This window comes from Phyllobates terribilis, unplaced genomic scaffold (genome assembly GCF_046119375.1).
Source record: "Phyllobates terribilis strain yellow unplaced genomic scaffold, ASM4611937v1 Scaffold_2__4_contigs__length_985480577, whole genome shotgun sequence".
Taxonomy (NCBI): domain Eukaryota; kingdom Metazoa; phylum Chordata; class Amphibia; order Anura; family Dendrobatidae; genus Phyllobates; species Phyllobates terribilis.
In genome coordinates, this window is record NW_027362762.1 from 679,439,994 (window position 1) to 679,466,792 (window position 26,799).

A 26,799-nucleotide genomic window follows, 5' to 3' on the forward strand; every position below is an offset into this window, starting at 1 on the left:
TTTGATAAAATCCTTGAGGGGGCTAGTTTCCAAAATGGGGACACTTGTGGGGGTTTTTCACTATTTAGGTGCATCAGGGGCTCTACAAACGCAACATGGCGTCTGCTAATTATTCAAGCAAATTTCACATTCAAAAAGTCAAATGCCGCTCCTTCCCTTCCGAGCCCTGCCGTGCGCCCAAACAGTGGTTCTTCCCCACATATGGGGTATCGGCGTGCTTAGGAGGAATTGTACAACAAATTGCATGGTGCAATTTCTCCTGTTACCCTTATGAAAATGCAAAATTGGAGGCTGAAAAACATTTTTGTTGCAAAAATGTGAAAATTTTGTTTCTACGGCTCAATGTTCTAAACTTCTGTGAAGCACCTGGGATTTAAAGGTGCTCACCACACATCTAGATAAGTTCCCTGATGGGTCTAGTTTCCAAACTGGTGTCACTTGTGGGGGGTTTCCACTGTTTAGGCACATCAGGGGCTTTCCAAACGCAACATGGCGTTCACTAATTATTCAAGCAAATTTTACATTCAAAAAGTCAAATGGCGCTCCTTCCCTTCCGAGCCCTGCCGTGCACCCAAACAGTGGTTTGCCCTCACATATGGGGTATTGGCGTACTTTTTCAAAATTTTTGCCAAATTTCCGTTTTTTTCACAAATAAACGCAAGAGTTATCGAAGAAATTTCACCACTATCATGAAGCACAATATGTCACGAAAAAACAATCTCAGAATCAGGGGGATCCGTTGAAGCATTCCAGAGTAATTACCTCATAAAGTGACAGCCATCAGAATTGTAAAAATTGGCCCGGTCAGTAACATGCAAACCACCCTCAGGGGTCAAGGGGTTAAAATATTTCTCCCCTCCCCTGCACATCACAGTGCCCTGTGACGTGCAGTTCCTGTGGCAGGATCCCGCGCCTGCGCACTTCACCTTCTTCCGCAAGGTGCATTTCCCTGCCCGTCTGTGTACAAGTGTAGAGCAGTGATCTAGTGCGAGGGCACCGGGAAGTCAGAGTGACTCGCCGGCGCCTGCGCACAAGTTCCCTGCTCTACAAGGATACACTGACGGGCAGGGAAATGCGCATTGTGGAATAAGGTGAAGTGCGCAGGCGCGGGATCCGGCCCCAGGAATTGCACGTCACTGGGCACTGTAACGTGCAGAGGAGGGGAGAAATATTTTAATTAAACAAGTAGGAGGGATTTCTTCCCATCCTCCAGACGGGAACACATTGTAAGCCACAAGAAATAAAAAGCAATTTCACAGCCACAAGACCTTTAATATGGGCCATACAGGTAGGTATAGATTGACATTTCTATCATCTGTATGCCCATATTAGAGGTCAGATAAGACCCAGGGGGTGACAGATTTCCTTTAAAGGTGTCAAAGTAAATTAAAAAATGGCCTTTTCCATTTTTTTTATTAAACAAGATTTGGTATCATTCTTGTTTTTGGATTGTGCTTTGTATATCATCTTATTCCCATTCAAGTGACTGAGACAGAGCTGAAATAGTAAACCAAGCCCATTTACAAGAGTTCTAAACTAACGTACAAGAGACACAATTTGTACTGAATTGTATCCAGACTATCCATATAACACACACACACACGATGTGAGATATTTTCCTGATAAAAGAGAAGTAAAGTGAAATGTCTCACTTCTACACTGTGGTGCACCAGATGACCATTTTCCTTCATCTGTACAGGATATTAAAGCGCTTCCAACAAGTTGTAATGTATCGCACTTGTATGTCACAGTTTCTCCATACAAATATTCATTTTTCTTAAGGCTGTATGATCCATTTTCGAGATCCTCTGGTGGTGAACATTTTTGGACTGAAAGACAAACCAAGAAAATAGTTAAATTGAAATGCACTCAAAACTTGGAAAATGTCTGCAGTTAACCTAATATCCCACTACACCACTTGCTTAATCTCTTAAAGGGAATCTGTCAGCTGATTTTTGCTATGTTACCTGACAGCAGCATGTTGTATGGACAGAGACCCATATCCAGCGATGTGTCGCTTAATTTACTGGGTACAGTTTTCTGTGCTGTAGCTCTAGCATAGCTTGAAATGCTAAGCTGTGTATAACCCCGCCTACACCATTGATTGGCAGCTTTCAGTGTACACTGTATATTGACAGAAAGCACCCAATTAGTGGTGGAGGTTTGGTTGGACCAGGAAGCACGAGACAACTAGTCCTGTAGTCATAATCTCCTACTGATAAAACACAGATTTTATTGAAACAGTAAAACAAATCCCAGTAATTGACACATAGCTGGAATCAGGGTCTCAGCCCCTACATCATGCTGCTATCAGATTACATAGCAAAAGCCTGCTGACAGTTTCCCTTTAAAGATATGGCCTTGTTTGAGACTTAAATAAGTTCATTACCAAACTACTCCTGGGAGGTAAAGAAAAATTGATACTCCTCTATCGAACCAACAATTATTCTGCGTTCACAGCTCTTTGTCAGCTGGGATCAACATCAGGTAGGGCTTTCACTTGAGCACTGCAACCAATCAGCAGCCACTAACTTCCTGCAGGTTTCACATTTTGTCTAACAGGTAGAAAAGCTGATTTTTTTTCACTTAGACAAAGTGTGATCTCTGTAGTAGTTCCAGCATTCATTTAATATTTTAATGCACAGAATAAATAGTGAATTATTTTTGTTATTTATTATTTTTACATGAGTTATTACAGATACTTTTTATATTTTTTACACAAAAGGAAATATGTCAGCAGGTTTTTACTGTGTAATCTGAGAGCACCATAATATAGGGAAAGAAAGCCTGTTTCAAATGAAGTGTCACTCACTAGCCTGTGTTTTACTGTTTCGATACAATCACTGTTTTATCGTCAGGAGATTATCACTATATGACAAGCTGCCTTGTGCCTTTTAGTCTAAGCACAATCCGCCGCTAATTAAGCCGCAAGCTGTCGCTGTACATTGTACACAGAAAGCTGCTGATCAGTGATGTGAACTGGGATTTTCAGGGTTCAACATTCTGAGCTCTGCTAATTCTGCAACAGAGAAAACTGTGATTCTATCATGACTGCTGCACCCAGTAAACTAGTGATTTATCCCTGGAATAAGGATCTTTGTCCCTATATTATGGTGCTGTTAGATTACTTAGCAAAAACCTACTGGCATATTCTCTTTAAGAGGATTTTTGATTGGGAAAATATTTTGTGTCTTTTCTTTTTTTTTGTTCTTATATATTTTTAGACATTTTATTTTCATTTTTCTCCATTCTTTATTTGCTCCCAAAGGTGACAATATCATGTGATCTCTTGATAGCATGTGTATTGGCAATGCATTATGGCTGTCAGCGTAAATGTTTGGAGTGATCAAAAAGAGAAATATAATGGTGGGAAAACCAGATAAAGTGTGGCATAAAGTGATTGGAAAATTTGCAATGAAGCTGAAGATGTAAGAATAATCGTTGTTTTAATTTTTATTTCATAAATCAATAGTACACATGAAAATGAGCAGCTTTGTCATATATATTATAAGCCGATTTTGCTTCTTTCACTTCCTGGCTTGATTTTTTTACTCTTACTTCATGGGTAAAATATGTAAAATCAGTTTTCAATGAAGAAAGATTTTCCCATTACGGAGATAGGAGATGGCAGTTGGTGCTTTTCAAATTCTAAGGAAAGAAGAGGAACTAGAAGCAGACACAGACATTCTGCTGCAAGTTCTCCTGAAATGATAGTTACATTTCTCCATAGAACTTTATAAGCATCAACTGTCATTTCCTATCTCAGTAATGGGAATATTTGTTTTCATTGAAGACGGATTTTGCCCGTTAATTGAGAAATTTGGGAATGAATGATCAGTCCAGGAGGAGAACATTTTTTTCTTTAAAAAAATATATAACTAAGTATGTTATTTTCACGTGTACTAATGATTTATGAAAGAAAAAAAAGTAAAACAACAGTTACACGTTAAGACAATTGCAATCTGACAGCTGTACTAATAATTAAACCAGACCATCAGATAAACATCTAATTTTGGATTTGCATTGTACTGCCAACAAAGAATAAAATTAACAACTTTTCAGTTGTTTTACAATTCTGTATCCCACCACAGACAGGTATTATGGCTCATGCACATGTCAGATGCTGAACTTTTGTACAAAGGGCTTGATTCATACTTTGGCATTGAAGCCTTTTTTTAAAATGTTTTTTGGCCTTTTTTGTGTCTCTTATTCTTCTTTAAAATTTCACTTTTTTCAAGTCTATTTTATACTTTGTCTGTTTTTTTAATGTTTATCATTGTGGGCAGGGTTTGGGCTTCCCAGATGTTTGTGGTCAATTCATTAATTGGCCACAAATTAAGTCACAACATAACAGGTTGAAGACAAAAATAAATAGTATTTTTGATGTTGCACAAGGACAGTTTCAGTAGAATGTAAAGAGCGGAAACCAGATTGTAAAGAGTTGAGAAGAGAGTGATTTGAGAGATAGCGGACCAGACGGGAATGGACCAAGTGTTCCAGGAGTTTAGAGATGAAGGGAAGGTTGGAGACAGGTCTGTAGTTAGCAGCAAAGTTCTGGTCGAGGGATGGCTTTTTAAGTAATGGATGTATTCTGGCGTGTTTAAATGAGGAGGGAAAGATACCAGATGAGAGGGAGAGATTAAATATTTTTTTTTAGGTGAATGGTGACAGCAGTGGAAAGGGACTGCAGGAGATGTTAAGGAATAAGGTCACTGGTGCAGGTAGTAGGGCAAGAAGATGCAAGGAGCCTGGTCACTTCTTCTTGTGTGACTGGTTCAAAGACAGAAAGTGAGCAAGATGCAGTACAAGAGGGAGGAGAATGCATAACATTAGGGGATTTGGAGAAAATTTCCTGTTAGATATGGTCAACTTTTTCTTTGAAATAGTTGGGCAGACAACCAGCACTGAGGTCGGTGGTGAGGGCCTGCACTCTTGGATTGAGGTAAGAGTGAAAAAGTGTCAAAAGTGTTGTTTAGGATTATTGGATAGAGAGGTGATGAGGGTGTTGAAGTAGGTTTGTTCAGAGAGGTGAAGGGCAGAGTTGTATGTTTTAAGCATAAACTTATAATGAATGAAATCTTCGGCTAGATTGGATTTTCTCTACAGACATTTGGCGGACTTGGAGTACTGCCAGAGAAGACGTGTTTGCAGAGTGTGCCAGGGTTGTCATAGTCTGTGTCGAGTTATTCTATATGTAGGAGGTGCAGCTTCATCCAGGGCACATTGCAGTGTGTCATTATAATATTTCAGTGCAGAATCAGGACATGAGAGGGAGTAAATCGTGGCCAATGATTACAGCAAATTCTTCACAAATTTCTGGGTGTTAATGGCATGTATATTTCTAAATGTGTGGAAAGTAGGGGTGTCCTGAGTGGGGTGACAATTCTTGACAGAGAATGAAAGAAGGTTGTGGTCAGAGAGCGGAGTTAGTAAAGTCATACACTGAGCAGTGCCGAGGGAAAACCAGGTCCAGAGAATTCCCGTCTACATGCTTAGGAGAGATAGTAAGCTGTGAAAGGCTGAAGGAGGACATTAGCGATAAAAGGTGGGAGGCAGATAGGGAAAGCGAATCATCAATGGCGATGTTAAGGTCCCCCATGACGATATTCTCCCTTGATAGCTATGATATTCTCCCTTGATAGCTATGATATTTTCCCTTGACAGCAGTGCTTCAAAGTCCAAAATATTCCATGGCATATGGAGATATGGTACAATAAACCCATAGAGTTGTAAATTTCTAGATTATTGCTCTGTACAGCCTGAATGTATGGAAACTGAGATCTTGTAAACTGCGGTCATACAGTGAGAAGGACTCACTGTGCTGCTGTTTAGGAGTCCTAGGAGCGTGAGTGACAGGTCCACATTTTAATTAATATTTTACCTGTACAAACAGGAAAGGTTCCATTCCATTTTCCATTTGATTCACATTTGATAGAATTACTGGGCGAATCCATTTTATATCTAATGGAAATAAACAAATATAATTATTTAGCATTGTACTGCATTTTGTGGACTATATTGTACAAAGTTATTTGTCACTGCATATGAACAGGACATGAGAAAGCTTTTCATTGCTTCTTATGAGTAACTTTTACTACTTGGATTCTATTGTTTTTGCTTCCTTGATCTAAATAAGTAAATGTTCATCCTTCTATGCCATTATTATTTATTTATTCATTAATTTACAGTACTTATTCTTTGTTATCTATCATTTCTGTGCAAGTCAATTTATAGCACTTAATAGCACTTGGATTTAGATTTTTTCATAATGAGTTTTAACTTCTCTGTATAAATGTCACGGGGATACCGTGACAGAGAGAGGTCAGAAGACCGTGGCATTTGTCTACACATGCGCCTGCACTGGTTGGATCTGCTTTTCCTACCAGTTAAGGTAGTTGTGCAGATTTCACTTGCTCTGTTGTAGCAAGGGTTAAACAGTTCTGTTTGACTCCTAGAACTCTCCTAGAGTTTAAAAGACGTCATGTGCGCATACATTTAGGGTGCTATTACACATGTGATGAAGCCACAGGTACCATATGTGGATAACCGGGATGTCCCTGTACATGCAACTTTAACCCCTTTCCGACATGTGCCGTACATGTACGGCACATGGCGGGTCTCTCGCTTTGGTGCGAGCTCCGGTGATGAGCCCGCACTTTTCTGGGGACATGACAGCTGATCTGTACAGCTGTCATGTGCCCCTAACAGCCGCGGGTGGAATCGCGATCCACCTGTGCCTTTTAACATGTTAAATGTCGCTGTCAATCTCTGACAGCGGAATTTAACATGGCCGCAGCGGAAGTCCCGCCCATTGGCGCCCGTGACACATGGTCGCGGGTCGCTGATGGGTTGGCATGACAACCCGGGGTCTGCAGGATACACCCCAGCGGTTGTCATTGCGGGGAAACTATGAGCACCGCCCAACGGTCGGCACTCATAGCCAGTGAGCATTTCTGCTACACACAGGCGAATGATGCCACTCCAGGAAAATGTTGGGGGTATTTTTGCTGTGGTTGTAGGGGAGGTTCCGCTGCCAGCGTCTCTTACTCTATACTGTGAACAATTAACATCGTACTTCTTTTAAGAACTTCAGAATCCTGAAGCAGTTAAAAGATGTGACAAAAGACTGTACTTTTCACAGTAACGTTGTTTTGACATTGCTGTGTTCATTTTATGGAGTGCTTTTGTGCTACTTTTAGGCGGATTCTTGGCTATGTAATAGCATCTTAAATAAAATCTTTCTATAGAGTAATCCGTTTTGCATCAGATTCTCATCATACTCAATGGAGGAAAAAAAGTAGCCCTTTTTTTTAACAATCAATTTGAATTACTTGACTGCAGCGATGTTAGAGACATTTTAGAATGACTTTAGAAAGTAGTAACTACTTTCACTTTCTATAGAAGATACATGTCAATCTGTATTGAGCTACATAAACCTTACAATTTTGCATTGTAAAACACCATTTAATGACTGCCAATGGGGTCATGGTGTTACACGCATGCCGCTAGATTCAGATAGGGCGAGACGGGTTTCATGAATTCTTTGGAATCCTGGGGGAACCGTTACTCAGGGTGACCATAGGCAGCAGCTTCTCTCAGGCGATAGATTCAATTGCTGACCAGACACATCTGACCAGAGTCTTTTTCAACAGTTTAACAGTGGAATTTAATCCAAAGCACGGCCAGTGCAATTCAGAGATATTACAGCAAGAATCTTCTATACAGTACAATCTGAGTTTCTTGCGCAACCGGCTCCAGTAACAATACAGTAGTTTCTTCACAAGGCACAGTATTACAGTCTCCTCAGTAGCATAATTCAGCATAGATTAGATCTCTTAGCAGCACACTTCTATGCATACACAACCACAGGCTTTTCCTTCACAAGGACACAATAGTACAGAGCATTCTTTATCCTGCATGGAGACGGAGGGGGGGGGGGTTTGATGAGGGAGATGATCCCTATGACACAATTACTTCCAGTACTTATCTTCCTGCCCGATAATAATCTGCATTGTTAGTTCAGGGAGTTTATCTGACCTGTGTTTAGTTTCTCTCCTGATCTGAATCCTGTTCAGTTGCCTTCTGTTGGATCCAGATAACACACCACCACCTCTCTCTTTGGCTTCTGCCAGACTACAATAACAAGTTCTCCCTCAATCCTTCTGGGGCTCTGCTAAAACCCTCCCTGTCTCCTGTAACTGTGTTAACCCCTCTAGTTGCTGGATGCTTTGAAGCCCAACACTTCCTATCTCCTGTGCTTGTGTTATTTATCACAGTTGCTGGATGCTTTGGAAGCAACAGCACTACTTCTGCTTGTCACACTGGGGTGTCATGACAACAGTTGGATAAAAAAAATATAAACTTACCAGCAAAGACCACAATGCAAATCTTGTGCTACTGCAATTTGCCTATAACCTGGCTGTAAAATAGTTGTGTTTTTTTCTAGGTATAGGCCCACTTTTATTGATCAGATAAAAACTTTGTTTTGCTCAGTTTGTATGTCATTATTTGTTGCTATACGTGACATGATGGCAACCCGTTCTTGTCTGCATAACTTTTTCATGTCAATCAGTGCAAATTTATATTGACATGGACAGCATTATGTCATGGCCATAGGAAATGTACAGAAATACCAGTCACAGACATACAGTAGTTCTATAAAAAGCTGGTCCAATTAAACAACAGAGTTTTCCAACTGTTGGAGGAGGTTGGAAAATAAAAGCATTCATCTTTTTTATACTTAGCTAGTTTTCATAACCACAACATTATTCTAATAAATGTTCATTTAAAGGCCACTTAAAATATTAAAATACTCTATACATTGGTGTACAACTCACCCCTTTTCACATTCATAAACTGCTTCAGACTGGAATAAAAAGTCTTTTGCTTTCGGTATCGCGTTCTTTACCGCTTGAGGATGGCCACAAGATCTTCCTGTAAATTATGTTTGTGTTAAGACTGGTGACCAAATATAAGTAAATACTTTTTGATCTACATGTTTAATTTTATATAAATATATGTGGCCACCATTTTTCTGAACCATAAAAAAAGCTGTCAAAGTATAAAATTAAAATATCCAAATATCCTTATACTCCCCTTACTACTCACCTCTCCAGTCCCTCCGATCTTCACTGTCACCGGTCTGGTCTGCGTCACATTTTTATATTGCCGAGGCTCATTTTGAATTAACCAGGTCTCTCACACTAGACTGGGGACTCAGGTTTGATTAGGACCGTGAGGGTTCTATGCATGTGGGTGCCAAGTCATGACACACGCCATGAGATCATAACGCCATGACCCTTGGTTTGCGTTTGTACAAAACCTTCCTAGGCCTCTTCAAACCCAAAGTCCAAGCCCAGTCGCGAATTCAACTCAAGTGGCGGTGATCTAAAGATGAGATGAGGACTACATAGATGACAGTGATGAACGGAGTGGCTGGAGAGGTGAGCGGTGAGGATAAGGATTTTATTATTTTGTATATATTACATTTATTATGCTCTGGGGTTTGTGGAAATCCTGGAGCATAATATGGGATATCAAATTTGTGGAGAATTACTTTTCAAAATAAATTTCCCAGGAAAATCCACACATACAGGTGAATTTGAATACCTGATCCACTCATCTCTAATTATAAGCATAGTGTAACTGACTTTTCTTTGAAGTCCGATGAGCTGTACATTTTGGAGTTCGAGCATGGAGGCCTTTAGCATTTAGTATGTGCTTTACTGTGCAAACAGAAACCTCAGAGCCTTCTGCCACCAACTTTTCATTCAGGTATTTTGCAGTCGCTTCAGAGTTTTTGACCACTTTCATCCTCAATAATAGATTCCTGTTTCTGCCACGTCAAGATACCGTAGCCAGTGTTCCTTTAACTTTCGACTATGCTTTCGACTGTATCTGAACATTAAAAAAGTTTGTATTCTTTTGTATCCTTTTCCTTGTTTGTGCATGACAGTGATCTCTTCTCTTAATTAGAGATGAGCGTTGTTCTACTCGAACTGTTCGCCAATCTCAAATTCGAGCTGTTTTGGGCGGTGTTCGAGCCGTTCGGCCAACACGAACAATTTGAGAAAAATTCGGCTGTTCGAGGTTATGTTCGATAACTGTTCGTGCACCAAAATCATAACTGGATTTTTTCTCAGTAATGATGAAAATTAATGTTAATACGCAGTTTGAGTGTACAGCGGGGTGGGGGGAGGGGCAGGGGATGGATCTCTGCAGGAACAATGAAGATCTCCATTTTTTTTTCTCTTTCCCGCATTTGCAGTGGGGAGGTGCAATCTGTCAGCCTATCAGCAGCGCACACACGGAGCGAAGTGCTTTTTTTCACACAAGCAAGGGCATGTGTCATTGGCAGTGTATGTCACATGTCCTTGCCCTATAAGACCAAGCCATTTTCCCCGTCGCCACCATTTTCTCACTGCTGCAGCTGCGTGTTAGACGGCACCGCTGTTGCTGTGTGCGCTATACCTTGTTAATTTCAAGCCAATTTTCGCACAAATATACAGATAGCTTGGGAGTAGGGAATAGTTGTGATTGCAGTCCTTTTAAGGACTAGGTTACAGCATTTCCTACGACTTTTATCAGGGAGGTCTGTGCTCTTAAATAGATAGGTTGTGGGAGTAAAGACTAATTGTAATTGGAGTCCTTTTCAGGACTAGGTTACATGAGTTCCTATCAGTTTTTGCCAGGCAGGTCTGTGCCAGTGCTGTGCAAGTTTTTTTCACAGCATTTGGCTGAATCTAGCAAAGCTAATCCTTTTTGGCCTATTGCAGAGTGTGTTAGTCAGTGGAGTAGCCTATCTGTGTTGCAAGATATAACACCTGTGTATAGAATACCAATTTTTTTACTGCACCTAGTGAAGTAAAATCTTTTGGGCATAGCATCATTCTATTAGTCCATCTATACTGACCTCCATCAGGTTGCAAACTGAATATAATTTTTTTCTGCATCTAGCTCTGAAAAAATATTTGGGCTTCTAGCAGTGTGTGGGACTTGGTCTATTAGTCCATCTATACTGACCTCCATCAGGTTGCAAATTAAAAATAATTTTTTTCTTCATTTAGCTCTGAAAAAATATTTGGGCTTCTAGCAGTGTGTGGGACTTGTTCTATTAGTCCTTCTATACTGACCTCCAGCAGGTTGCAAATTGAATATAATTTTTTTCTGCATCTAGCTCTGAAAAAATAGTTGGGCTTCTAGCGGTGTGTGGGACTTGGTCTATTAGTCCATCTATACTGACCTCCATCAGGTTGCAAATTCAAAATAATTTTTTTCTGCATCTAGCTCTGAAAAAATATTTGGGCTTCTAGCAGTGTGTGGGACTTGGTCTATTAGTCCATCTATACTGACCTCCATCAGGTTGCAAATTAAAAATAATTTTTTTCTGCATCTAGCTCTGAAAAAATATTTGGGCTTCTAGCAGTGTGTGGGACTTGGTCTATTAGTCCATCTATACTGACCTCCATCAGGTTGCAAATTAAAAATAATTTTTTTCTGCATCTAGCTCTGAAAAAATATTTGGGCTTCTAGCGGTGTGTGGGACTTGGTCTATTAGTCCATCTATACTGACCTCCATCAGGTTGCAAATTAAAAATAATTTTTTTCTGCATCTAGCTCTGAAAAAATATTTGGGCTTCTAGCAGTGTGTGGGACTTGGTCTATTAGTCCATCTATACTGACCTCCATCAGGTTGCAAATTAAAAATAATTTTTTTCTTCATTTAGCTCTGAAAAAATATTTGGGCTTCTAGCAGTGTGTGGGACTTGTTCTATTAGTCCTTCTATACTGACCTCCAGCAGGTTGCAAATTGAATATAATTTTTTTCTGCATCTAGCTCTGAAAAAATAGTTGGGCTTCTAGCGGTGTGTGGGACTTGGTCTATTAGTCCATCTATACTGACCTCCATCAGGTTGCAAATTAAAAATAATTTTTTTCTGCATCTAGCTCTGAAAAAATATTTGGGCTTCTAGCAGTGTGTGGGACTTGGTCTATTAGTCCATCTATACTGACCTCCATCAGGTTGCAAATTAAAAATAATTTTTATCTGCATCTACAGTACCTCTGAAAAAATATTTGGGCTTCTAGCAGTGTGTGGGACTATTTGTATTAGTCCATCTATACTGACCTCCATCAGGTTGCAAACTGAATATAATTTTTTTCTGCATCTAGCTCTGAAAAAATATTTGGGCTTCTAGCAGTGTGTGGGACTTGGTCTATTAGTCCATCTATACTGACCTCCATCAGGTTGCAAATTAAAAATAATTTTTTTCTTCATTTAGCTCTGAAAAAATATTTGGGCTTCTAGCAGTGTGTGGGACTTGTTCTATTAGTCCTTCTATACTGACCTCCAGCAGGTTGCAAATTGAATATAATTTTTTTCTGCATCTAGCTCTGAAAAAATAGTTGGGCTTCTAGCGGTGTGTGGGACTTGGTCTATTAGTCCATCTATACTGACCTCCATCAGGTTGCAAATTAAAAATAATTTTTTTCTGCATCTACCTCTGAAAAAATATTTGGGCTTCTAGCAGTGTGTGGGACTTGGTCTATTAGTCCATCTATACTGACCTCCATCAGGTTGCAAATTAAAAATAATTTTTTTCTGCATCTAGCTCTGAAAAAATATTTGGGCTTCTAGCAGTGTGTGGGACTTGGTCTATTAGTCCATCTATACTGACCTCCATCAGGTTGCAAATTAAAAATAATTTTTTTCTTCATTTAGCTCTGAAAAAATATTTGGGCTTCTAGCAGTGTGTGGGACTTGTTCTATTAGTCCTTCTATACTGACCTCCAGCAGGTTGCAAATTGAATATAATTTTTTTCTGCATCTAGCTCTGAAAAAATAGTTGGGCTTCTAGCGGTGTGTGGGACTTGGTCTATTAGTCCATCTATACTGACCTCCATCAGGTTGCAAATTCAAAATAATTTTTTTCTGCATCTAGCTCTGAAAAAATATTTGGGCTTCTAGCAGTGTGTGGGACTTGGTCTATTAGTCCATCTATACTGACCTCCATCAGGTTGCAAATTAAAAATAATTTTTTTCTGCATCTAGCTCTGAAAAAATATTTGGGCTTCTAGCAGTGTGTGGGACTTGGTCTATTAGTCCATCTATACTGACCTCCATCAGGTTGCAAATTAAAAATAATTTTTTTCTGCATCTAGCTCTGAAAAAATATTTGGGCTTCTAGCGGTGTGTGGGACTTGGTCTATTAGTCCATCTATACTGACCTCCATCAGGTTGCAAATTAAAAATAATTTTTTTCTGCATCTAGCTCTGAAAAAATATTTGGGCTTCTAGCAGTGTGTGGGACTTGGTCTATTAGTCCATCTATACTGACCTCCATCAGGTTGCAAATTAAAAATAATTTTTTTCTTCATTTAGCTCTGAAAAAATATTTGGGCTTCTAGCAGTGTGTGGGACTTGTTCTATTAGTCCTTCTATACTGACCTCCAGCAGGTTGCAAATTGAATATAATTTTTTTCTGCATCTAGCTCTGAAAAAATAGTTGGGCTTCTAGCGGTGTGTGGGACTTGGTCTATTAGTCCATCTATACTGACCTCCATCAGGTTGCAAATTAAAAATAATTTTTTTCTGCATCTAGCTCTGAAAAAATATTTGGGCTTCTAGCAGTGTGTGGGACTTGGTCTATTAGTCCATCTATACTGACCTCCATCAGGTTGCAAATTAAAAATAATTTTTATCTGCATCTACAGTACCTCTGAAAAAATATTTGGGCTTCTAGCAGTGTGTGGGACTATTTGTATTAGTCCATCTATACTGACCTCCATCAGGTTGCAAATTCAAAATAATTTTTTTCTGCATCTAACCCAGCCAATAGTTTTGGCCTAATACCACAGTTTGGCCACTCAGCTCTGCTCGGTTACCATCCATTGTTTTTTTGTGCAAACAACTCCAGAGTTGTGAATTAGTTAACCACCAAAATGAGTGGAAAAAGGCCTGCTGCTGGTGGAAAGGGGAATAGGCATGTTGGGAAGGGGAAAAAAGGTTGTGTCCGTGGGGTAGGTGTTAAAGCAACAGTAACATCTGCAGAAGAAAGACCATCTTCCAGCCAAACTAAAATGTCTACTTCTTTTAGCGGACAATGTGATAAGATCCCTTTCTTACGGCCACGCCAATCGCTACAAATTCCAGATGAGGCACAAAAACAGCAGGTGCTTCAACGGATATCAAGTGCTCCTTTAAGTGGGCTCTCCTCCACATCAACTTCAACATCACAAATACTCCAGTCCTCAAAGGTGTCACCCAAATCGCACTTGCTTCCTCACAGCTCCCAAATCTCCAGCTGACCGTCTGAGTATGAGGTAGAACAGATGGTTGAGTCTGCAGAGCTGTTTACTCATACTATAGCCTGGGAATCAGAGGTCGACTCCAGCGCTTCTGTGAATCCAGACGAGGAAATGATCTGCACTGATGCCCAGAATCTTTATGAGTCGGATCCAGGACCAGACGCAGAAGGTTCTGACCATAATGTAGACCCTCATTCCCAAACTGTAACTCCTGTTGGTGGAGACAATGAGGAAGACGATGATAAGACTCAAATACCTGATTGGAGCGACAACTTTAGTTTTTTGTCAGGGCAGGAACAGGTTGGCTCTGAGGACGACGGGTGTGATAACGCACAGGGTGATGATGATGAGGTCGGAGATCCCACTTACTGTCAACCCACAGTCAGCCAAGAGATGAGGTCAGCAGAGGAGGTGGAGGAAGATGCTAGTGACAACAAGGTCAGGTTGCGCCTTCCTGGACAGAGACGTAGTACTGGAAGCACGTCAACAACTGCATCCTCAAACACAACTCTGCCTCTCACCACAAGTCGTGGTGGCTCTTCAGGTCGCATGGGTGCTAAGCCTTGCATAGCCTGGGCATTTTTTCAGATCGATAAAGATGACCCAACTCGTGTTATCTGTAACATTTGTCAGCAAAAGCTAAGTAGAGACCAAAAAATACATAGTTTGAGTACTTCATGCATGAACCGGCACATGGACATGAAGCATAAGTTGCAGTGGGAAGCTCAGTGTGCTACAATGTGGCCTAGCCGGCCGGGCCAATCACCGTCTGCCATATCTTGTGCATCCGCGGCCTCTTCATCCTCTGTGACTGGGGGGACAGCAGTCACACCTGTTTTGGGGCGCAGACCTGCCACCTCTTTACCCGCAACAGCCAGCGTGATTGGCAGGTCATCATTTTCTTTGGAGGTGGTAACACCAGCTGGTGTTGAGCGCTGTCCGACATCGATAGCACCACCTTTGGATCAAGGCAACCTAACATGTCCGTCTGCATCTTCCTCACAGACCGGCAGTTTGCCGGGGACACCCTTATCAACCCCGTCTAAGCACAATAGCCAGCCCTCGGTCCCTCAGATGTGGACAAGTAAAAGACCATTTCCTCCTAGCCATGAGAAAGCTAAGAGGTTGAATTTCACCATCTGCAAGCTCTTGGCTACAGAAATGCTGCCTTTCCGCCTGGTGGACACAGAGGATTTTCGAGACCTTATGTCCGTCGCAGTGCCCCAGTACCAGATGCCCAGTCGGCACTACTTCTCAAAGAAAGGTGTGCCTGCGCTCCACCAGCATGTCGCACACAACATCACCGCTTCTTTGAGAAACTCTGTGTGTGACAGGGTGCATTTCACCACAGACACTTGGACGAGTAGGCATGGACAGGGGCGTTACATGTCGCTGACTGGGCACTGGGTAACTATGGTGACAGCAGGACAAGGGGCTGCTGTCCAAGTCTTGCCGTCCCCACGAGTTGTGCGTCAATCCTCTTTATGTCAAAGTTCCTCCACTGCTTCTGCCTCCTCAACCTCCTCTCGGTCTTCCACCTGCACCCAAAGCCTGTCTGGTCATGCCACAAGCTTTCTAACTGCGCAGAAGGGATCCTGCACACCTCCTTACTATGCTGGCAGTAGGGCTCAACGTCATCAGGCGGTTTTTACATTGAAATGTCTGGGAAATGTGAGTCACACAGCTGAGGAGTTGTGGTCAGCTCTGGAGAACCAATTTCATGAATGGTTGTCTCCACTGGACCTGAAACCAGGGAAGGCCGTGTGCGACAATGCTGCAAACCTGGGTGCGGCCCTTCGCCGGGGCAATGTCACACACGTGCCTTGTATGGCTCACGTGTTGAACCTGGTTGTCCAGCAATTTTTAGCCCACTATCCCAGACTAGATGGCCTTCTGCAGAGGGCACGGTCGCTGTGTGCTCACTTCCGCCGTTCGCATCCCGCAGCTCAGCGACTTACATCTCTACAGAAGTCGTTGGGCCTGCCACTTCACCGGCTAAAATGCGATGTGCCTACCCGGTGGAATTCAACTCTGCACATGTTGCAGCGACTGTGGCAGCACCGACAAGCCCTGGTGCAATACGTTCTGACGTATAGCCTGGGCCAACGAGATTCAGAGGTGGGGCAAATCACGCTGGAGGAGTGGTCTCAGATCAGGGACCTATGCACCCTTCTGCACAGTTTTGAAATGGCGACGAAGATGTTTAGTGCTGACGATGCCATTATCAGCATGACTATTCCGGTGATTTACATGCTGGAGCACATGTTAAACAGAATTCGGAGTCAGGTGGTGGCACAAGAGGAGGTGGAGGAAGTAGAGGAGGAGGAGTTGTATGCGGAAGGGCTAACATCTGCAAGGTCCAGACGGTCGGCAGCACCAAGGCGGCAGGCATGTGAGGGTGGGGGAGATGGTTTTACCAGGGCGCATGGTAGCAGCCAAACTAGTGAGGAAGGTGCAGGAGCCCAGGAAGAAGTGGAGGACGAACTGATGGAAGACTCATCAGATGAGGGAGACCTTGATCACATTTCTGTTGTGCGAGGTTGGGGGGAGAGGACAGAGGAAGGAAGCATGATTGTTACCTCGCCACCAACACAACAGGGACTTGGTGCTCCTGGATGCGCAACACACATGAGTGCCTTCTTGCTGCACTACCTGCAACATGACCCTCGAATTGTGAGAATTAGAAATAATCCTGACTACTGGGTTGCCACACTGTTAGATCCCCGGTACAAAAGTAAATTTGCAGAAATTATTCCTGCCATAGAAAGGGATGCACGCATGCAGGAGTATCAGCAGAGACTGTTGCAGAATCTTACATGTGCTTTTCCACAAAATACCAGTGGTGCACGTAGTGAATCTCACAGTTCCAACTTGCCAACCGTGGGACCGTCAAGTGTTCAGCACTCAAACCGTAACAGAACCACAGTATCTGCTGGTAACATCAATTTTGCGGAATCATTTCACCACTTTTTTAGCCCATCCTTTGCAAGGCCACAGGAGACAAGAAGTCTGACACATAGTCAACGCCTAGAGACGATGGTACAGGAGTATCTCCAAGTAAACATTGAAGCCACGACTGTGTCACTGGACCCTTGCTCTTTTTGGGCTTCCAATCTGGATAAATGGCCGGAGCTAGCCACTTACGCCTTGGAGATCTTGTCATGCCCCGCAGCCAGCGTTCTGTCTGAACGTGTGTTCAGCGCTGCTGGTGGTGTGCTGACAGATAAGCGCACGCGGCTCTCCACTGATAATGTAGACAGACTCACGTTCATAAAGATGAACAAATCATGGATCCGAAACGACTTTTCTACCCCTGTGTCATCCTGGGGAGAGTAAAAGCTTGATGATTGGTTAAAATCACCCTACCAACCGTTTTAAGCTTTCAAATTACTAATCATGTTTATCTGTATCTTGACTGGAAAATAATTTGGGCTTTGTAGCAGTGTGCAGCACTGATCCTATTAGGCCATCTATACTAAAGCTTCACCAGATTTAAAATTAAAAATAATTTTTAGCTGCATCTAGCCCGGAAAATAATTTTGGGGCTCCGAGATGCGCAAGGCACATAAGTGCCTTCTTGCTGCACTACCTGCAGCATGACCCTCATATTGTCAGAATTCGAAGTAATCATGACTACTGGGTTGCCACACTCTTAGATCCCCCAAACTTTTCGATCAACCTTTTCATTTTAATAAAGACCAAAAAAATGGTCATTTTTGAAATTATAAGCATTAGCAGGTTGTTAGAAACTGAAATCAAACAGTTTTCAACTCAAAACTTTATTCTAGGTGATGTTACATTTTCACATAGGACCCCTTGTTCGAAAGGAGCTTCTGAACTCTCTCGTCCATTGAATTTGTCAGGTTTTGGATGGTTTCTGCTTCAATTGTTTTGCATGAGGACAGAATACCCTCCCAGAGCTGTTGCTTAGATGTGAACTGCCTCCCGCCATCATAGACACTCCTTTTAATGATGCTCCAAAGGTTCTGAATGGGGTAGAGGTCAGGGGAGCATGGGGGTCACACCATAAGTTTGTCCCCTTTTATGCCCATATCAGCCAGAGATGCAGATGTTTTATGTGCAGCATGAGATGGTGCATTATCATGCAGAAAAATGATCTTGCTGTGAAATACACGGTTCTTCTTCTTGAACCATGGCAGGAAGTGCTGTTTGAGAAAATCCACATACATTATGGAGTTCATCTTTAGCGCCTTCAGGGATCCTAAAGGGGCCGACAATCTCTCTCCCCATGATTCCAGCCCAAAACATTACTCCACCTCCTCCTTGTTGGTGCTGTAGCCGTGTTTGCGTGGGGTGTCCATCAACCAGCCATCCTCCACTCCATCCATCTGGACCATCGAGCGCTGCATGGCACTCATCCGTGAACAAAACAGTTTTGAAATCAGTCTTCATGTAATGTTTGGCCCACTGGAGCCGTTTCTGCTTGTGTGAAGTGGATAGAGGAGGTCGACAGGATGGCGCATGCACAGCTGCAAACCTCTGAAGGACCCTGCATCTTGTTGTTCGGGGGACGTTGGAGGCACAAGCAGCTTCAAAAACTTGTCTGCTGCTATGACAAGGCTTTTTTGCCGCTGCTCTTTCAACCTGACGTAATTGCCTGTAGGAAAGAGTCCTCAATTTGCCCTTATCAGCACGCACACGTGTGTACTGTGAATCAGCTACATACTTCTTGATTGCCAAGACACTTCATCCTGATCATCGCACAATGTTGATTGTAGTCATGCCTTGACCTAAACACTCCACAATTTGTTGCTTCTCAGCAGCCGACACATCCTTTTTCTTTCCCATTTTGGCAGAAAATGTAGGCTGCTTAATAATGTGAGAGAGCCTTCTTAAGTAGTCTTGCCTTTCATTGGACACACCTGCCAAACTAATTAGCACAGGTGTCTGCAATTGCTTACAGTGATATAAAGAGCCCTGACACACATCACCATCAATGAGTTTAACTGACAAACAAACAAATTCTTCCCTTATCACTCCTAAACACTTTTTGTATAATAATTTGGAACGCAGTGTACATATGCTTTTCCACAAAACACCAGTGGTTCACGTAGTGAATCTTACAGTTCTAACTTGCCAACCGTGGTCTGTATGGAGTTGTTCAATAAAGGGCCCAAAATTAAGATAACATAGATGGGAGAGGTCTCTATGAATAGGAATTCCTAAGTATTTGATACCCTGTGAGGGCCAGGCAAAGGGAAAGTTGGACTGGATTGAATCCTATATGGATTTGGGGAGGGAGACATCGAGGGCCTCAGACTTCGCTGCATTGATTTTAAAATTTTACCATGTAACAAAGTGATCTATTTCAGCCATAACAGCATGGATGGATATATGTGATTGAGTGATATATACTAGGACATCATCAGCAAATAGAGAGCACTTGTACTCGGTGCCTCCCACCTCAATCCACCTAATATTGGGGTTATGGCGAATTGATGAGAGCAGGTGCTCCGTCACTAGGATGTATAAGAGAGGGGACAGAGGACATCACTGCCTTGTCTCATTGGTGATTGTGAAAGGTGATGAAAATGTTCTGACGCACCCCCTGGGCCTTGGGACACCCGGAGCCGGACCCTTTTTGGTGGATGCTGGTGGTTGTAGTCTTCGTGGCGGCGACCCAGTTCCGTGGCTCAGGGCGGTCAAACCAGTGGCGGAACTATTTATGTGGTTTTCATGTTTAAATGTCCGACTACGCCACCCTTGGATTGCGGTCAGAGTGAACCGCCGCTACAGGGCAGACCACTGAGGCTGGTGTTGTGGGTGCAGCAGAGCGTAGCATAACTCCCCACGGGAGGAGTATAGCCTCAGGGCAGTGTATGCGGAGGATGGGGGTGATGGTGCAGGGCAGCAGCAGTAACGACACGGAGTCAGTGATGCAGTTCAGGGCCTTTACTCACAGTTCTTATTATCCAGACCACGTCTGCAGGTAACGGCTGCCCACGTCGTACTGTGCTCACCAGGTGAGGGGCTCAGACAACTCCCAGATAACTTTGGAGCACTTCACAGGACCCCCTTTGTGTGTCCTTTGTCTGGCCTTTCTTACTAACACTTCTGTCCGGCTGCCTCGGGCCTCCTCTTGGTAAACTTGGCGCCAGTTTCCCTGACCCTATGTGGTGCCTTCCTAGCGGGTGTAGCGAGGGGCTGCGCCACATAAAATGTCAGAGCCTCCGGTTTCTAGCTGAGGGTCGTTTCCTGCCTCCACTAGTTCGGGGACCGGTCTCCCCCTTTGGCCTGACCCCTCCACGCAGGTGGATTCGGGCGTGCGGTGGCGACTCGCCCGTCCGCACCCCTGGGATCCCTTCATTCCTCGTTCCTGGAGCCTTCTCCGCTCCTCTTCCTTCCTTCTCCCTCTTCCAGGCCTGGGCCTCTGTTACTAGGCCCGCCTCCGGAGCAGAGCTCATGCAGAGCCCCTGCTCCCTGCCACTTCTGCTCAGACTTCTCTGCACTGAACTAAGATGGTGCCCACCTTTTATACTCCCTTCTCAATGCACCCAGGAACTGCTTCCTCCCTGCTCCTGCACTACAGGGTTCCCCTTCCTCAGTGTTCCCTCCCCCCACTCCAGCCAGGGACAGGGACTGTCGTGCCCATCTCAGGGGCATATTGGTCGCCCTGCCCCACGGCAATGTGGTGTAATGCATGCAGGTGTCGGGTCCTGATCCACACTCCATCCTTACCTGAGAGTGAGATATCACACCTCTGGGTGAGGTGCAATACGTCTGTAGCAACCGAGCCCTCAGGGTGCTACAGTTCCATTTATCTTCAGCCTAGGTGACGTATTGCGATACAGGGCCGTGATTTTGGCTATAAAAGGGTCCCCTAGACCCCTACCCCAAGCTTTTTAAGAGAATCATATATGGCGTGCCAGGAGACTCTATGGAATGCTTTCTCAGCATCCAACGAGAGTATCTAATTACAAATTTTTAACTGCATCTAGCCCAGGAAATACTTTGTGCCTAGTAGCAGTGTCTGCTAGTGAGCGGATTATCCCGGCTGTTAAGCAAGCTGCACCACCTGTAGTTTAGACACTTAATTTTTTCAAAGGAAATGCTTCGGGACCATGGGATACTTAGTGAAGAGCATCAGGAGGCACCCCAAGGCATAGGGGCTGGGACTGGCAGTAGGATGCCTTGCGGTGGACAGCCGAGCTCGATCCTTATAAAAGCTTTTTAACTGCAGCAGCTTTAGTGGACGCTACTGGAGCTGGAATTACCGCGGCTGCTGGCATGAGACTTGCCCTCCAATAGATCCTTGTAAATGGATTTAAAGTGTATTCATTCAAATTAGAGAGACAATTTAAATTAAAAAGCTTAGAGCTGCCTCCACCACAGGGGGGCTCGCTCGACCCACCAGTGGACAGGCACCAGTATTGGGAGAGGGGGGCTGGCCGTCAGGGTTCACCGCGGCTCTGGCACAAACCCGGCGACACGGAGGTGGCACGGGCAGGAGCGGACTGGCCGTGTCGGCTTCTCACTTTTTGGATTTTAGAAGGGCATGACATGCCTATATCTGTGTCTCCCCCTCCTTTTACTCCTCCACCTCTTTTATTTTCGCATGACTATATGTACTTGTCACTTTTCCATGTGTTAGTTATGTCTTCTGAGCAGTTTGTCAGCTTTTGGACACCTTTGAAGGTGTTTTCTATGTGTTTCTATGTGTTTTTGTTTGCCTGCCATTGGTTTTAACGGTGTTCGAAGGTGTTCGACGAACAGTTCGACGAACAGTTCGGCGAACACACGGGTGTTCGACGAACCGAACCGAACTCGAACACTACGGGGGTGGCTCAACACTACTCTTAATGCCTTTGACCACTCTCTTGCCTTAACCATATTTCTATCATGCAGTCAAACATCACAGTGAACAAGCCTCTAGCCAGTCCAGATATTTGATGTGTTTTAGTCCAAACACACATGATGCAATTAATGAAGCCAATGATTATTTGCTTCAGGAGTATGTAACAAGGCCATATGTATTAACAAGGCTATTGACCGTATTAATGCAGCAGAGAGAGCCACAATGTGCTTTGTCATACATCGTTTTCGGCCTTATTCGCCTAGTTAAGGTTGGCAGCAAGATGTCCAGTAGTCTACTATGTCTTGCTGCCCGCCTTCAATAAACGTATAAAACCTAAAATGATGAATGACAGAGCACACAGTAACTCTGTCTGCATTATTACTGTCAATGAAATAATTCAGTACATATGCCTGATTCCCGTTTTGCAGGAGGTTTGGAAGTAAGCTCCAATAGAGCCATTGAACTTAAAGTAAAACACTATATAAACATAAATAGTTGCTCTTATGAAGAGTTTTATTCAAAGTATTGAATATTCTAGTCGTTTGAAGTATTGTATTTGGAGAAACCACTTATTATATCAGTTATGTTGAGCTATTTACATTGTTCTTGTTTGGTTTATTGCAAACAGCAGAAATTTTGTACATTTTGCAAATAAACCTAATTTGTTACTATATGTTCTACACTAACATTAAAATTGCAACACCAAGAATGAAAAGTCGTGGAATTATGAAAATCACAGGATCGGTAAACATGTTAAATACTGTATAATATGAACTGGTATCACAAACTTGGTGGAACAGAGCCTTGGACAGATATTCAAATTTTAAATACATTTTAGCATTCTTTACAAACTACAAAATAATTAGAATACTTACGAATGCAGAACTCCTTGGTTATATTTGACCATTTGGAGTTTTCCAAACAAGTTATACTATAATTTCTGTACATGGTATTCCAAATATATCCACTTCTACATTTGTACTGTACTTTATTGCCAGCAAGAAAGATTGCAATGGTTTGATATTGGACATCCAATATAGCATAATCAAAGGTAGGTGGGTCTTTACAGATGCCTGGTGAAAAAACAGTAGATTTTCTTATTCAATAAATATTGTATAAATCACTTTTTCATAACTTCTGACAGACTTCATTATTTAAAGGGAACCTGTAACCACAAAAATGTGAAAATTATTTCAGAGAAAATACAATGTATGATTCTAAACCCCTTCAGCAATTCACACATTATAGTAGTTCGTAGTTGTTTAATCTGATGACAGGTTCTTTTCATAGAGAATCTGTCTGCAAGATTTCACCACTCCCCCAAACTATTTATATGTGCATGCAGCACTTTCAAATACAAGTCTAGCAATACCTTTACATGGCCAGTCTGTTCCTTCGTTACTGAGAAATCAGCTTTTGTATTAAATGAGGCTGAATAATTATTTGTTGATTTAAAGCCTCTGTCACTCCAGCTCTATTCCTTCCTCAACGCTGCCTCCTCCTGCTTGACTGACAACTTCTGTGCTGCTTGACTTCAGGCAAAAGAGTTGTCAGTCAAGCAGGAGGAGGCAGCGCTGGGCAGAGTATAGAGCTGGAGTGACAGAGGTTTCAGATATCAAATAGTCCTTCAGCCTCTTTTGAATATCAATTCAAATGCTGATTTCTCACTAGGAAAGGTATATTCCTGTAAAATACAGTTTAAAGAGGACCTTTCACCAAATCTTTCTGTTGAGCTGGGGACAAGAAGTAATAGTAACTGTAGAGTGGAGTAAAACGGGTTTATTTTATTATTTTTTTTTTTTGCCTCTCCATTGCAGAGATATTAGCAATCAAAGTATTTGGCTGCTAATGAGTTAACTAAGTCCAAGTGGTTGTTTTCAGATAGCAAGTCATACACAGGGAAGGAGTACTCAGCCCCAGTGAAAAGCATCTGATAATAACCACTTGGACTTAATTAAAGTTACCTCATTTGGTGACAAATAATTTGATTGCTAACATCAATATTAATAATATAGCAATGGAGAGGCAAAATGGAAAAAAAAAGTTTTATGCTACTCTGCAGCCACTATTATATTGTGTACCTAGTTCAGCTTTTGTATGCTGATATCCATTCAGTGTATCATACTACTTGTACTTTAGTGGGTCTCTTCAATTACGTATATTTATTGTCAGTGTTAAATAGTACGACTGAAAAAAAGACATATTTCATAATTTACCGAATAAGTGCCGAAATACTGCAGAAAATCTGCAACAACAAAAGCTCATTAAGCCACGTGCACATGTTGAGTATTTGGTGAGTTTTTTACCTCAGAATGTGTAAGCCAAAACCAGGAGTGGGTGATAAATCCAGAAGTGGTGACGTGTTTCTATTATACTTTACCTTTGATTGTTTCACTCATGCTTTTGGTTTACAAATGCTGAGGTAAAAAATTCATCAAATACTCAACGTGTGCACATGGCCTAAATACTCGTTGTTGAAACATAGCCTTAGGCCATGTGCACATGTTCAGTATTTTGTGAGGTTTTTTTACGTCAGTATGTGTCAGCCAAAATCAGGTGAGGAACAAATCAGAGGAAAAGTAATAGAAACACGTCACAACTTCTATATTTATCACCCACTCCTGGTTTTGGTTTACAAATACTGAGGTAAAAAATTCACCAAATACTCAACGTGTGAACGTGGCCTAAATACTCATTGTTGAAACGTAGCCTTAGGCCATGTGCACATGTTCAGTATTTGGTGAGGTTTTTTTTACCTCAGTATTTGTAAGCCAAAACCAGGAGTGGAACAATCAGAGGAAAAGTATAATAGAAACACGTCACCACTTCTGGATTTATCACCCACTCCTGGTTTTGGCTTACAAATACTGAGGTTAAAAAACTCACCAAATACTCATCGTGTGCACGTGGCATTAAAGTTATCCAGATGTTGCTCAGAGCACTGTGAGCCATGGCTGTAAGCATGCCCTGGCACTTGTATTTCAGAGCATCAATGTATAATCTACTATCAATCCAAGTACGTGGGCATGCTTACAGCCGCCGCTCTCAGTGTTGTGATCAGTGACTGTAGCCGAGATATCACACCTGTATGACTGAAAACCGGCGGATCCTGGGAGGAATAAAGTTCATTTTCTCCTGGGAGCCACACTTTCACTACTGTGGACGAGCACTTTTCTAATGCTATTTACTTTCAGATTAATCCTGTATCTGCAGGTAAATAGCTTTTGACTATGTGCCCATGGTCAGGAGCAGCTGCGGGTTTGAAGCTGTGTGTCTATGCCCACAGCGTCCAGATGTTACAGCATAGTGGATGGGATTTCTAGAAATCCCATGTCCACTATGTGTCCCTGGGCACCTGTGGATCACCCGCGGAAACTGACATACGGCGCGTCTTTCAGACCCGCAGCATGTCAATTTCTCTTGCAGGTCCCTAGTGGACTTTCCGCATAGATTAACATGTATGAGGAAAGTCCACATGTAAATTTGCATGCAACTAATTTGCATAAAATGAAGGCAGAAGCTGCGCGGATATCCAGCAGCGTCAGGGCCGCAGGCGGCTCCTGATCGTGGGAACATACCCTTATCCTACGTAACAGGTTCCCTTTAACAGCAAGCAATTTAAGGAGTTACTTTGGGACCGGTATGCGTGGGTTCAGATTTTCTACCACAGATTATTCACAGCAAATCCACATCAAAATTAGAGTATTTGCAGCGGATTTCACCTTGTACATTACCAAAGGTGAAATTTGTAATAAAAAACACATGTAGTATAAATTGCCATGCTGCAGATTATCCTGAAGGTGAATTTCTTCTGCAGATTTTTTTTCTGCAACCTGTGAATGGGACTTGGTAAAAATGAAGGCAGTATATAAAAAAGTAAACCTTCTCCAAATTGAGTTCAAATAATAAAATTTCAAAATAATCTGAAATAGTGAGAAAGGGATCTGAAAATCTTCAATAAATATTGATCCTGTTTGTTCAAACTAAGACAAAATAGTAGAAATTTACGTAATATTTTTAAAATTATTTTTATGTATCTACAGTATAAAAAATGAAGCAAGTTTGCAAAAAGTCAATGCTGTATATAATTTTCATCATTTTTATCTTAGATAAAAAAAAAAGTAGTTGCATAGGTATACATGCTGCTACTGGATTTACAAAAATCTCTAATTTTTCACTATTTCTCTATGAGTCTGTTATTAGAAGACATACATTACAGAATTTCATTCATTTACCCAAGGTAAAGCTTTATTTTAGTAATTATGCAGACATCTGTGCAAATCGGTGCAGCATGGGCCATTAATGCATGGACTGGCCGCAGCTCTCCTGACTCGAGCGTGACAGCTTCTTATACTTCTATGAGGCTGTCACCCTCAAGTCAGGAGAGCTGCAGCCAGACAGTGCACTAGCGGCCCGTACTCGCACCGATTTGCACGGACGTCTGCATGATCCATAACTCTCATTATCAATAGGAAACTATCATTACTCAAGTACTTAGTGCTGTGGATTTGTTTTCTAAACTCTTGAATACTTTGAAACAGATCTTCAGCTTAATTTGCTGCCCAATATGAGGGCAGCATATTTCAGTTATAGGTCCGTTCTCCTAGTAGCCCAAAAGGCAATAAAAACATTTGTGCCATTTGACTGGGAGAGGAGAATAAAGAATACAAGTGTTC

General features: G+C 42.3%; 1 protein-coding gene across 3 annotated transcripts in view; it reads right to left on the minus strand.

The window, feature by feature from the left end:
• LOC141224013 (C4b-binding protein alpha chain-like) overlaps positions 1-26,799 on the minus strand; it is a 140,526-nt gene that overhangs the window by 18,169 nt on the left and 95,558 nt on the right. For all 3 annotated transcript variants that reach the window (XM_073666872.1, XM_073666870.1, XM_073666871.1), the window contains 4 exons: positions 22,999-23,196; positions 8,838-8,934; positions 5,882-5,961; positions 1,653-1,829 (listed from right to left, as the gene is read on the minus strand). In XM_073666872.1, the coding sequence (XP_073522973.1) occupies positions 1,653-1,829; positions 5,882-5,961; positions 8,838-8,934; positions 22,999-23,196 (552 nt within the window). The remainder of the gene's footprint in view (positions 1-1,652; positions 1,830-5,881; positions 5,962-8,837; positions 8,935-22,998; positions 23,197-26,799) is intronic.